Source organism: Natrix helvetica (genome assembly GCF_964273705.1).
Source record: "Natrix helvetica genome assembly, chromosome: 1".
Classification (NCBI taxonomy): domain Eukaryota; kingdom Metazoa; phylum Chordata; class Lepidosauria; order Squamata; family Natricidae; genus Natrix; species Natrix helvetica.
Window position 1 is genome coordinate 329,240,509 of NC_138548.1, and position 13,337 is coordinate 329,253,845.

At 40.9% G+C, this 13,337-nt stretch overlaps 1 protein-coding gene across 4 annotated transcripts in view; it reads left to right on the plus strand.

Annotated features, from left to right (window-relative positions):
• FRMD4B (FERM domain containing 4B) overlaps positions 1–13,337 on the plus strand; it is a gene marked incomplete at its 5' end in the record, with an annotated part of 293,138 nt that overhangs the window by 129,018 nt on the left and 150,783 nt on the right. For all 4 annotated transcript variants that reach the window (XM_081934595.1, XM_081934597.1, XM_081934596.1 and 1 more), the window contains 2 exons: positions 7,233–7,298; positions 9,923–10,017. In XM_081934595.1, coding sequence (XP_081790721.1) covers positions 7,233–7,298; positions 9,923–10,017 — 161 coding nt within the window. The remainder of the gene's footprint in view (positions 1–7,232; positions 7,299–9,922; positions 10,018–13,337) is intronic.

Below are 13,337 nucleotides of genomic sequence, written 5' to 3' on the forward strand. Positions count from 1 at the left end.
AGGGAATCGGTTTGGGGGCATGTGAGGTCTCGGTCACTGCCGGTTCCAGTGACCCACTCTGCCAAACCACTACTGGTTCAGCTGAAAGAGTCCGAACTGGTAGGAACCCACCACTGGATTGCACCCAAAATATTATTATTATTATTGGTGTTATCTTTGCTTCCTTTGGCCATAGTCATTCTATTTCCAAATCGTTGTATTTTGTCATTTTCTCCCGTCCTTTCTCTTCTAATCTACTATCTCCAGATATTGTATGGCCATGTCCACTATTCAGACTTTTTTTCTTTCTTATCAACAATTGTTAAATCTGGAATGTGATGTGGTAGGTGCTGGTCTGTTGAATTCTATCTTCTTCATTCTCTAGTACTTTGTCTAGTTCACAGATGTCAAACTCGATTGTGTATTGTGATGTATCACATTTTTTTTTTTGCCTTTACGGAGCCGGGATGGGCATCTGGTCTGCCAGTTTCTTCACCCTGCTGGGCCAACCATTCCATGCACCAAAGGCAGGCAGGTCTATCAGCAAGCTCCTAAAGAAGAGAAGAGTTGAAATCCAAGCAAAGAAGAGAGGAGCAAAGTGGTATGGAGTGTGGAGTGCTTCATAGGGGAGAGGGGAAGATAATATAGGCAGGATGTCCAGCATAGGCCCTATATGAGTGTGTCTCCCTCAGGAGTTGAAAATCTCACAGAGCCTCCTAGGGTATATCTCCCTTTCCCCAGAGGCACCCCACACTTTTCACCTGGGACTCCATCCACTGAATGAACTGCGGGGTCACTTAACAACCACAACTAGGAGTACCAGGATTGCAGTTGTCGAACAAAACAGTAATGTGGGCAACCACATGATGTCTCCTTTAATGAGTCCTTTGTGCAACAACTAAGATTTTGATCTCAATTATGGTTGTAGTAGAAGTGAGGAGCATCTGCACTGAGTGGCCTCTCCTCCATTGCTTAGATTCTACTAAAGGGGCGGGTTATGGAGTAGTAGCGTTGACAACTGTTCCCTTAATTCATTGGGATTCTTTTCAGCATGTGGGTCTTGAGATAGAGGATATGTATGTAGAGCAACAAGCAGCTTGCTTGATTTTGCTTTTGAGTGATTAAATTGGCCAGAATTGGATTGAATTCATTGTTAAAGGTGGTAATTGGAATTTTCTTTAGAATAAGACATGTTCCCATATCTGTAGGTATAGGCCAGTTCCAGATATTCTCTTCCTCCCTAAAGTAATCAAGAGAGTAATTGCTTTGCAACTCTAGGTATATTTGGGTCAAACGTACGCTGATTCAGTTCAGTCAGGGTTTCAACCAAGATTTGGAACTCAGTCTGTTTTGGTCACCTTGGTGGATAACCTACCTTGGAAGCTAAGTGACAGGAGTTTAGCCACTGCAGGTTTTCCTGCAACTCTCAACAGCTGTCAATTATGGCATTCTTTTGAGTAAGCAGCATGCTAGTACATTGCCTACTTTTGATCATAGTTTGGATGTCGGGAATAAGGCAAAAGAGTTGTTTGTAAAGAGAAAAGTGGACTTGGGGGAAAAGAGTGAATTCTGTTTTAGATAGGACTGTTCTTTCAAAAAAAGCAAGTCTGCAAACTGGAAGCCATTTATCTTACCCTGCCAATGCCAATTCACAGGAAGTAACCACGACAAAGAATTTGTGAAGTTACACTAATGGGCCAGTTGTATCCCTCTCTGAATTCGTTGGATTTAGCAACAGTTATTCATAAATTAGTTACCTCTAATCCTGACTCCTACAATGTGCTTTATGTGGAGCAACCCTTGAAAAATATCTGGAAATGGAAACAGGTGCAAAATGCTACAATATGTCTAGGTTGCTTACAGTTGCAGTGTACAATGATCACATGATGGCTGTGTGGAAAGACCTCTTGGCCAGGGGTGGGTTTCTACGTGAACCGGTACCGGTTCGCTCTCTCGCGTGTTTTGGGGCCGGTCATTGCGCATGCACAGTTTGCTGTTAATGGTTGTGCGCATGTACAAAGACCATTAAAAGCTAATAAACAAGATGCCAGCAATGGCAACGGAGACCGGGGAATCAGTTTGGGGCGTGGCCAGGCTGGGTCGCTGCTGGTTCTGCGACCCAGGCCAGATTACGACTACCGGTTCAGCTGAACCGAGCTGAACCGGGAGCAACCCACCTCTGCTCCTGGCACAATTTAAGGCAGGACTGTCAAACTTGTGGCCTACGAGCCAGATGTGTCACATGTTGGCCACACCCACGCCCAGTTTAGCGAAGGGGGGGAAGTCATGATACATCACATGATGTTGCTGTGACGCTGCAAGTTTGATACTCCTGATTTAAAGTGTTGATGTTCTGTTCAGCTTTTTAGGGGAAAAATAATCACTAAATTCAGCTAATTGGATAAGAGTTGCTCGTGAAATAACAATAAGCACCCTTCTGATTGCACTTGCTACTGGTCACTTACACCTTTGTAGAATGAGTAGAAAAACGTTACAGATTTTACAAACTTTGCAGATGGTGTTGGTTGTTGTTAGCTTAAGATAGAAAACATTGCTTTAATTCTAGTACAATAGTTGACTTTTGAGCCTGCCTCACAGGAGGGCTGGGAAGAAATTGAAACAATTTCATGGGGACACAGCAGAATAAAATGTTTTGCTAGGGCATATTTCTATCATGGTTAGATGAAAGTGAGGAAAGTTCAAAGCTACTCACGGGTCACATGCTAGTCATAAGGAAAGATGTGAGAGATTAACAGGGTTAAAAAGATCCTGGCAAATTGGCTAAGCTTTGTGTAAATTAGGTAGTTGGAAAGAATAAATTCACTCCAAATGGAGGTTGAAGATTTTTATCTGCTGGTATCCATCAACCAAAATTAGGTTATAAGAGTTTGATGTAATGAATTTTTAAATTTAATCAAGATAAAGCTTTTCTGCAGAGATGCTCTTCCTTTTCAATTAAGAGTGAATTAACCTGGTTTATGTTCTTTTTTGTCTGCCAACAGGATTAGGCTAATATGAGATAAACCATTCTTAAATCGGACAGCCATTCATTCCACAAGAAGCTTAACTGCTTTAGCTAAATAGCTGGAGGATGGGGCAGATTCCTTTGGGATCTTTAAAAATGGACATGAGATTATTATTTTTTAAGTTCCCTATGAGATGTTGAAAATTTAAAATTGGTATGTAATGCATCTGCCCTCTAGCCCATGATCTCTTTGAGCTAAATCAGAAATAATGCCAATAGAATTAGCTCATGCAGATTGCTGTCTGCATTTTGTCACATAACCGTCTTGAAACAGTTGTTGAAATAATTAAATGTACCCTCATAAAATACAACTGAACCAAACTTTTCCAGCATTCTGATTTTAAAAAAAATTGAGAAAACTCCCATTCAAGACAGTAAATTTTTTCACTAATTATTTATAGTTTATGGCCTTTCAAACATAAGTTTCCAAGGAAACCTGCAATAAAACCCTTAGTTTTTAAAATTAAATTTATATTAAAATGATATAGCATGTTTTAAAATGCAAAATGACTCTAGCACACATGAAACAGACGTTAACACAGAGAAACAGCAAGTATGAAATTAATAAGATACTGTAAATTCTGAAAAAAATAAATAAAACGAAATCATTTTTGCTGGGAGCCAGAAGGAAAATCAAGTTCATATTTCTAGTTGGCTTTCTCTCTGAAGATAACAGAATTCAGAACAGGCTTCGTGTGAACCACAAATGTAAAACCTGTAGCCTCCAGATGTTGTGGAATTGCAATTCTGAGCACCCTGAAATTTTGTCCGTGGACATGTCCAGAGGTGGTAGGTTTAGTGAATCAATTATGGAGGGCAATGAATTCTCCACTACAGCTACAGAAATCATGTACCTTCGTCCAGGCATCTTTTCTACTGACCTAGGCTTCACAAAATCACGAAGGGTTGACCCTAACCTTTGTCCTGACAAAACCCTTTTTATTAAGCTAATGTGAATTCCTCTCATTCATATGCAGCAAAGTCATGGCAAACAGTCTTTCAAGAGTGAATTTACAACCCTTGATATCAGGCTTGGAGAGCTGCCAGGCTGATATCTTCCAAATGCAAAGCTGTACCAGAAAATACTTGGCAAGGAGTCTTTGAGAGTCATAAACACATCTTCACACTAATTAAACAAACAAATTGTCTCCTGCAAACTCCACTTCCCTTTCACTCCTCTTTATTCCCTGTAGGAGGGGCCATTCACCATCCACCTGTGGCTTTACTCCCGAGTCGGCCCTTGTTCCTTAACTGTTCCCTTCTCCTGACAGCTCTGAGCATGCGCACATCAGGAACAGCTCCAGCTGTTCTTCTGCTTCACTGATGTCTGACTCTGAAGGCAGTTGATAACTGGCATATGGCCCTGGACCCTTCTCTGCCTCCAATGCAGAGCCTTCATCAGAGCCTTTCTCAGACTCCAGGACTGACCCTTGTTCCTCCCCAACCTCCTCACTGTCTGAGTCTGCTACCAGCTCCACTGGCCACAACACCTTTTTTGGTGCCTGAGACCAGTACTCATGGTTTTTCAGTGTCAAAACGTTGCAAATCGTATGGAACTGCATCAGTCACAGAAGTGCAGCTGGTATATTGGGAGTTTCTTTACTTTTTAACATTAATATGCCCTTTTAACTTTGAAATGTCTCACCTCAAACAGCAGGGGGGTTTTTCCCACCATCATACCTGGGGGAGGACAAGAGTCATCAAAATGACCCTGAGGCTATGTGGATAACCAATCACTCCACTTGTCCCAAAGTATATAAGCTGAAAGACTTATCTACTTTTGGATTTCTATTTGAATATGAAACATCTCATTTGCCAGTTTCAGTAGTACATTTCATTTTTTTTTAGCTTTATCATATTAAAATATTTTCAGTAATACCGAATGCCTGTTTCCTCTACTGCAGGGGTGTCAAACTGGATTTCCTCAAGGATCGGATCAGCATTGTAGTTCTCATCCATGGGCTGGTCAGCCTGGGGGGGGTGTGAGACGCCTCCTGCAGCAGCCTGCCAGCTGAAACGGCCCCATTTTGGCCAGTAGGTTACTGCAGAAGGATGTCCAGGCCAAAAATGAGACATGGGGGGAGGGACTGCATGCGGTCCCCTGGTGCCCCATGTGTGGCCTCCTCGTGCGTGCCCCATTTTGGCTGCCAGTGGAGGAGGGAAAGAATTTGTTTGTGCACAAAGGTGATCAAAGTGAGTGAAAAGAGTAATTTGATTCTAACTAAGCAGTGGACAATTATATATCCTTGAAATAAATATACAGAGAGAGGGAGAGTGCTACTATAATTTGTTTCCAAATATGTCTTGGCATTTTTGCTTATTTAAAAATACATCTTTGGGAACATGAAAATACAGTCTTATGATAAAAGAAGAAAGGGTGACAGAATGGGTGCCAATTCAAACAAGTTTCTGCTTTGAGAAAATAAAACCAAGCAAAGAATAAATAAGAATTCTATATTATTTTTTTAAAAAAGAACATTCTCTAAAGCTTCCTTGCTATGATGCTACTCTGTATTTAGGTATACAGGTTTATTCTTACTTTTTTTACTTCCTAAATTGGGTATCATCCCCCTCCCTGAAGCTTCCTGTTTATAGCATCTAAATACATCTGGAGTGTAACTTGACATTGTGGGGTCTAAAAATACTGCCTAAAACAGCAACTTTGGTAGATCAGAGCATCCCGCTGCTCCTGGCTGGAACAGCAAAAATATCCTGAAGGGTTTATATCACATATCTGAAGTTGCAAGCATGAAGTCAGATTTTCACTGCTAATGTTGTGCCTTTATTCATTTCTTCATATTACATCTTTATTCTTGAAATATTTGCCACATGGAATTTCTTTGTTCATATTGTTAACAGTGAATTGAATTCCATCATTTTATATGGTGCACTATTTTAAACTTATAAAAGAGTTTTTAAGACAAAAAACAACTATACTCCTTTTGGTTTTCTTCAGTGGAGTGAATTCACCACATTGAGTCATTCAGAAGTCCCCAAACCCCAGGCTGCAGACATGTGCCGGTCCATGGATTGTTAGGAATGAGGCGCAAGTGAGCAAAACTTCATCTGCGCATGTGTGGGATTTAGGTAGAGCACAAAACCGTGACCCCCGGTCTGTGGAAAAATTGTTTTCCACAGAACCGGTTCCTGGTGCCTAAAAGGTTGGGGGCCACTGCTCTATCTAAGTCACTCATTCCTCACCTGACATCTCCCAGTTCCAACAGGATTATACTTCTAGAATTTCCTTACACCTTTGCCTAACCTTACAATTCTGGAGTATTATCTAGTCCTATAATCTTTGCAGGTGAAAGACTGGGGAAAGTTGTCCTAGTGCAGTGCAGTAATGGCTAACCTTTTCCGGAGCGAGTGCCCGAAGCACCCGAATCCCCAAAATGCAGTGTGCGTACGTCCCCTATGCATGCGCCCCACCCCCTGCATGTGTACACACTCCCTGCACATGCCCCCATGCATGCATGTGCACATCCCTGCACATCCCCCACTTGCGCCCTGCCCTTGCATGCATGCACAGCAGAGACCGAAGACCAGCTGGCTGCTGGGAGGTGCACACGCATGCATGGCAGAGGTGAACTGGGGCAACGGCTCTCATGCCATCAGAGAGACCGCTGCATGCCATCCCTGGCACACATGTCATAGGTTCGCCATCACAGTCCTAGTGCATAATGTGGTCCTTTTAAATAAATAAAAGTATCAATATGCTGATTTTATAACTTATTTCACCAAGCTAGAAATTATAATTTATAAATATATAATCTGCTAAACAACCATCTCAAAAAAAAAAGTCATAAAATCAGGTGTGACTTATTTAAACCCACCTTAACAATAGAAATTCGGTGTAGGAGATGATCAAGCTGAACCCAAGGGAGGGGTCAAATGTGTCATACGTCACGAGTCCCTTTGTGCTTGCAAGAGATCTAAGTCCAGCCCACCTTGAATTCCTTTCTATTGTTAACTCCTGCTCATTTCCCTTAACGGTCAATTGGCCAGATTCTTATAGGGAACTTAAGCTTGCAATAAATCTTTATACTCATTTGACCTGCCTTCAAATTCATCTCCTAATTTTCCAGTCCCAATTGTGATTGTATGTTGAGCACTACCTCGGTAAATGGGCATCCTCAAACAGACAAATATACAAATGGACATATGGTATACCTTTGGAGCGAGAATCCATTACTGTTCTACCGTTAATGCTCTTCCATTTGTTTTACAGATGACCGAAGGGAGACACTGCCAAGTACAGCTTCTGGATGATAGGAAGCTGGAGCTACTAGTTCAGGTGAGGCATTGTAGTTTTATTGTTTCTGTAGCACCGATTCGTCAACTGACCTCTTCAGCAGGGCGAATGATCATGCTTCAAAAATTATTGGAAAGAAATGTTTTAAACTTTGGGCCAGTGTAACACTTCTCTCTGTTATTAATTAAAGCCATGGAAGTTTTTTTTTAAGGTCAGACACAAGCTTGGAGACATCATGCAGCAACACATGTTCAGGCTCATGCAGAAAACGTTTTAATAAATAACAGAGATCTGTTGTGTTCATGCTTGCTTGAGGTTCAAAGCACTCAACAAAAAGTGAACAGCGCTGCTCTCCAGTTCACTCCCCAATACGAAGGTAGCTCCAAGAAAGAGGGGAGACATCGTAGCTAGTTCAGAGGATGAGAATAATTTAACAGGACTGACTGTTTCTGGAGTGCTTTGGGCACTATATTTATGAAGAAATTAACAAATTAGTCTACAGTAGTTCTCAACTTAACACCACAATTAAGTCCAGACTTTCTGTTGCTAAGCAAGGTGGTGATTAAGTGAGTGGTACCCCAATTTTACAATTGTTTCTGACATGGTTGTAAAGCAAATCATTCCAGTTGTTAAGCGAATCATGTGATCATTCCGTGAATCCAGCTGTATCATTTATTTTGCTCGTTGGAAGCTGGCCTGGAACATTGTACATGACAATCACATGGCCCTGGAGTGTTGCAACATGCCAGTTGCCAAGCTCACATTTTTTGATCATATGACAATGGGAGTGCTGCAACCATTGTAAGTGTGAGAATTGGTCATGTTCATTTTTTCCAGTGCCGTTGTAACTTCAAATGGTCACTAAATGAATGGTTGAAAGTCGAGGATGACCTGTATTTAGAGAAAGGACAATCATGAAGTTCAGTAATATAAAAATTTAACCTGCTGAAAATAAGCTGAAAGAGTTAGGGAACATTGTAATCTGTACAGAAGGCAAAATGAAACCTGACTGATATCTTTGTAATCATCATAGTAGTAGATGGAGAAGATTTATTCTCTAGTGTTCTTGAAGAAGGTCTATGCAGGGGTGTCAAACTGGCAGCCTGCAAGCCGCCCACCCCAGTTCTGCTAAGGGAAAAAATCGTGAAACATCACGTGACGGCAATTTGATGGCTGCAAGTTTGACACCCGTAGCCTATAGCTAGTGGGTTCAACACCTGGAATGCTCTACCCGACTCTGTTGTTACATTCTCAAACCCTCACAGCTTCAACCTTAAACTGTCTACTGTGGACCTCACCCCATTCTAATGGGGCGTGCATAAGCGCACCAGCATGTCTTACTGTCCCCATTTATCTACATCTACTTCCTTTGTTCATGTTTATGTTCATACTTATACCTGTTACCTACATGTTTGACAAACAAACAAACAAATAAATCAATAAATAAATAAATTTCATCCAAACATTGGGAGAGATTTCTGAGAGGAGATTGCTCTTCAGCAATGAATCAGTCAACGTTCTCAGGACTCAACTTTGGTTGATGATGGACAGCAACATTATTTCAAAATTCCTACTGTGAACTGACAGTATTAGAGGGTCACCAAGGGCCTCCTTGTCTCTAGATTCTTATACATCATACCTCAGCGTTCGACTGCTTCAAAACTGGTTAAATTCGGTATTCCACATGTTTTGAAGCAAAAATCTTGTCCTAGTGCTCATCTTTCTCCCTGTAGTTGACATGCAAGGAAGAATTTGCTGATGTTGGCTTGCCTTGTGACTATTTCTTCCAGCCAAAATAGTAGGTGATGTAGTAAGTCATGTGGTTTTCTCCGTATCTGTCGGTTTTAATATTCAGCACATCTTCTGGAACAAATTACTGATGAGAATCGAAGTACCATTGTTTGGGTTATCAGCAAGCATGGTCTACATTGCGTTGTGTGTCATTTTTACTTTGGCTAATATTTGATAATGATAATTCTTTTGATAATATTACAATGAGAATTTGGTTTGAATATTGCTATGGAGTTTGTTGAAATAATTTTAAATAGATAATTTTAATTACTTGTAAAGACATGTAAATCAGGAAGAGCTGCCTCTTCCAACCCCATTACAATGAAAATAAAAGTTGCTTTTCTACCCTAAACTAAAACCCTTAAAACAGTCATACAGTCGTAAGTGGGAGGAGATGGGTGATTAAGAAGGAATCTTCTCATTGTTCCTGTCATCCATTTCCTCCCACTTATGACTGCATGACTGTAACTTTGTTGCTTGTATGCTTACGATTTATATTGATTGTTTCCTAGTATGATTTGATTGCTTATTTGTACCCTATGATTATCATTAAGTGTTGTTCCTTATGATTCATGACGAATATATCTTTTCTTTTATGTACAATGAGAGCATATGCGCCAAAGACAAATTCCTTGTGTGTCCAGTCACACTTGGCCAATGAACAATTCTATTCTATTCTATTCTACTCTATTCTACTTTATTCTATTCTATTCTATTATGAGAAATAGCCATATGGGAAAGAATGAAAACGTTTCCAAAAGTCCTATTAATACAGAGTGGGGGGGGGGGGAGAGGGAGGATAATTTGATATTATTGTTTTGAACAGAGAGATTGCAAGGATAACATACTGTTTTTTGTTTTTGTTTTGCCTATAGCCTAAACTTTTGTCACGGGAATTATTGGATTTGGTGGCTTCACATTTCAACCTCAAAGAAAAGGAATATTTTGGGATAACATTCATAGATGATATGTAAGTACATCATGCAGTCATTTTTTAACCACTTGAATAGTTAAAATGTATACTGGCATTTCCAGATTTATTTTTGGGTAATATCATAGCATTCGGTATTATCTAAAGTTCTCAAACTATAGAATTTGCCTTCTGTTTGCTTCTTTTATGATTGTAGCAAAAATATTGCTTTCTGGATATGCATAGTGTTAACTGCTCCGAACCGGTAGAATCCCACCCCTGGATTGGGGGAAGATTTAGAAAAGATGCAGCCACAAAACAATGAAGCACTATAGAACACAGAATAAAAAGGTTGGAAAAGGCCTCAGAAGTTTTTGCTTTATTGTTATGTTACCCAGCTCAACTTTTTCCAGGTCAGTCTAGGTCAGTATGGTGCTAACATTATTTATATATTTCAGACACCTACTAAACAGCATTTCTTAGGGATTACATAGCTTTTCCCAGCCTGATATTTGGATTTCAACTGTCAGAGCTCAGCCAGCTGGCTCTCCGTTAAAAGATTTTTGAGTTGAAGTCTATACATCTGGAGGACATTCAGATTGGGGGAAACTAAGCTAAATGCATTCAAGAATTGGAAGGGAGAAGAGGCTGGTTAGATAGTTCTCTTCCAATTATTATTTTTCCACTCCAACTTAATTTCTATGCTATTTACACACATAGGATTACTAGTTGATGTTTCCCTCCTCATATGCAGGGATTGGGGTAGGGGGATTCTACCAGTTTAACAACCAGTTCGCTTCGCATGTATGCGCCTGATGCATGCTGCGTGTACGTGCGCAGTTTACAGGAAAACAGCTGAGATGCGGAAGACGGCTGAGAGGAAAACAGCTGAGGAGCAGCAATCCACTGTGCTGCGCCTATCAGCTGGGCTTCAGAAAAGGGAATATAGGTGAGTATAGTGGCTGAGAGGAAAACAGCTGAGGAGCAGCAATCCACTGTGCTGCGCCTATCAGCTGGGCTTCAGAAAAGGGAATATAGCTGGGCTTCAGCTGGGCTTCAGCTGGGCTTCAGAAAAGGGCTGGGCTTCAGAAAAGGGAATATAGGTGAGTATAGCGGAGGGTGGGTGGGCGGGCCCAGCTGAAAGTCAGAGTGAACGGTTTACTCCCAGCTGATGGTCGGAGCTACTGGTTTGCCCTAACTGCTCCGAACCGGTAGAATCCCACCCCTGGATTGGGGGAAGATTTAGAAAAGATGCAGCCACAAAACAATGAAGCACTATAGAACACAGAATAAAAAGGTTGGAAAAGGCCTCAGAAGTTTTCTAGGCAGGAAATCTTATATCATCCCAGTCAAGTGGTTGTCCAGTCAGCTTTTGATAACCTCCAATAATGGAGCACCCACAATTCTGGGAGGCAAACTGTTTCATTGATTAATTGTTCTCCCTGTCATAAAATTTCTCCTTACTGGTTGAATCTCTTTTTAACAACTCCCTACATTATTTCTTGTCCTGCCCTCAGATGCTTTGGAGAATAAGTTGACGATTCTCCTCTGTGATATTCCCTCAGCGGAGACAGTTATCACATCCCCCCAATCAATCATCAAGTTTGAGAATCTTCCTCAAGTTTCTCTTCCAAAATTTATTGGTTTTACTTGTTATACATACAGACATGTAAACGTATGTAAGCAAAATAAATTGTATGCATATTTGCATATATTTTCTGCCATGTAAATGATTGATTCCTGTTGCTGGATGTTGTCAACTTTTCTATAGATAAATCAGTGGTGGGTTCCGGATCCCATTGCAACCAGTACACTGCAACGGGGCTGGGAGTCCACCACATGCACGCACGCAGCGCGCACATGCACACCCACTGCCCGCAACGCTCCAGCTGCTCGGCAGAGCGTCATGCAGGCGGTGTAGGCTCCACGTGCATGCGTGCGCAAATGGCCAGGGTGGGTCAAATACAGGTAAGGTGGGTGGGTGAGCCCTCCGGAGCACCGTACTGGAACGGTACCTGATGCTCCCAGCAGGTTCTGGTATGCCCGTACCTGGGTGTCCCCGCAGCAACCCACCACTGAAGTAAAGTCTGTCAATAGATTTTGTAGATGTTGGTGCATTTGCTCCTATTTGAGAAAAAGTTCCTAAGAAGCATAAGTCTGAACGCAAGAGGAAGTCTCTCTTCATCTTAACAACATTCTAGTTTAATGTCTATTGATGTTACATTCCTTTTTATGTTATTTTGATTATGAACTTGCAACCTCCAGAGGGCAGTCAAATCCTATTTTTAAAAAATTCTATATTGTAGCAGAAAATGCCTCTTAAACTTTTTCTATCAGGCAAAGTGTGTGACTCAGTGACTCAGATATTCTTCAGTCAAAGCACCGATGGATAATAACAATACACTTTAATGGTGAAGGCTTTCTTTCCCTCGTGCTTATTTTTCTTCTCAAAAAATTCATCTATACATTCATTGTAGGCCATTGCAAAATGTAGGTGTGAAAAGAACAAATGAAGATTGAATCACCATTACATACCTAGTGATATCCAGATAGATTGGATTCCAACTTTTTTCATATCCAGTTAGTGATAATGAGAATGCCTAGTTCTTCTGGTGTATAAAAGGTAAAAGATAAGAGAGTCCCTGCAGATTTTACTCCACTGGTTGTTGCTTACATTTCTGATTCAAGACCATTGAGTCAGTGCTGTCCAAAGAAATTTCCGCAGTCATGTGGCTAACATGATGTCATGTAGCATTGTTACCCTCTGACTGAAGTGGTGCCTATTTATCTACTCACTTTTACATACTTTCAAACTGTTAGGTTGGTAGGAGCTGGGGAGAGGATGGGTGCTCACCCCATTGCATGATGCTTGAATCTCAAACCTGGGGTGCTGGCTTTCCAGCTGACAAGCCCAATATTTTAACCACCGAGACACTGTACTGCCCTCTAATGTATGTGAAGCTATAAAGAAAGGCGTGGATTTTGCTTTTCTGTTTGTTTTGATTTAATAATAATGCTATAATAGGACTTTGAAGGCTGGTGATTCCTTTGCTCAAGAACTTAAATCCTAATTTCCTTATTTTCATGAAGAGAGCAATATTGTCAATCAGTTATTAAGAGGGGGTTAGGTGGTACATACAATTTGGAAACCAGTTTTTTAAACATTTGATAAAGTAACCAGTAACCGATTTATTACATCTCGAGTCTCTGATCACATTTGGAACTACTATATAGAATTGGTGCATCTTGCATTTGAATGGACAGTTGGCTGCCACTTTAGACTTTCTGAGAAAGCTGCACCAATTACATGTGTGGCAATTACTACTCCTAGATATCATTCTGGCCCCTGTTCACGATCCTACAGGTAGTCCTTGATTACA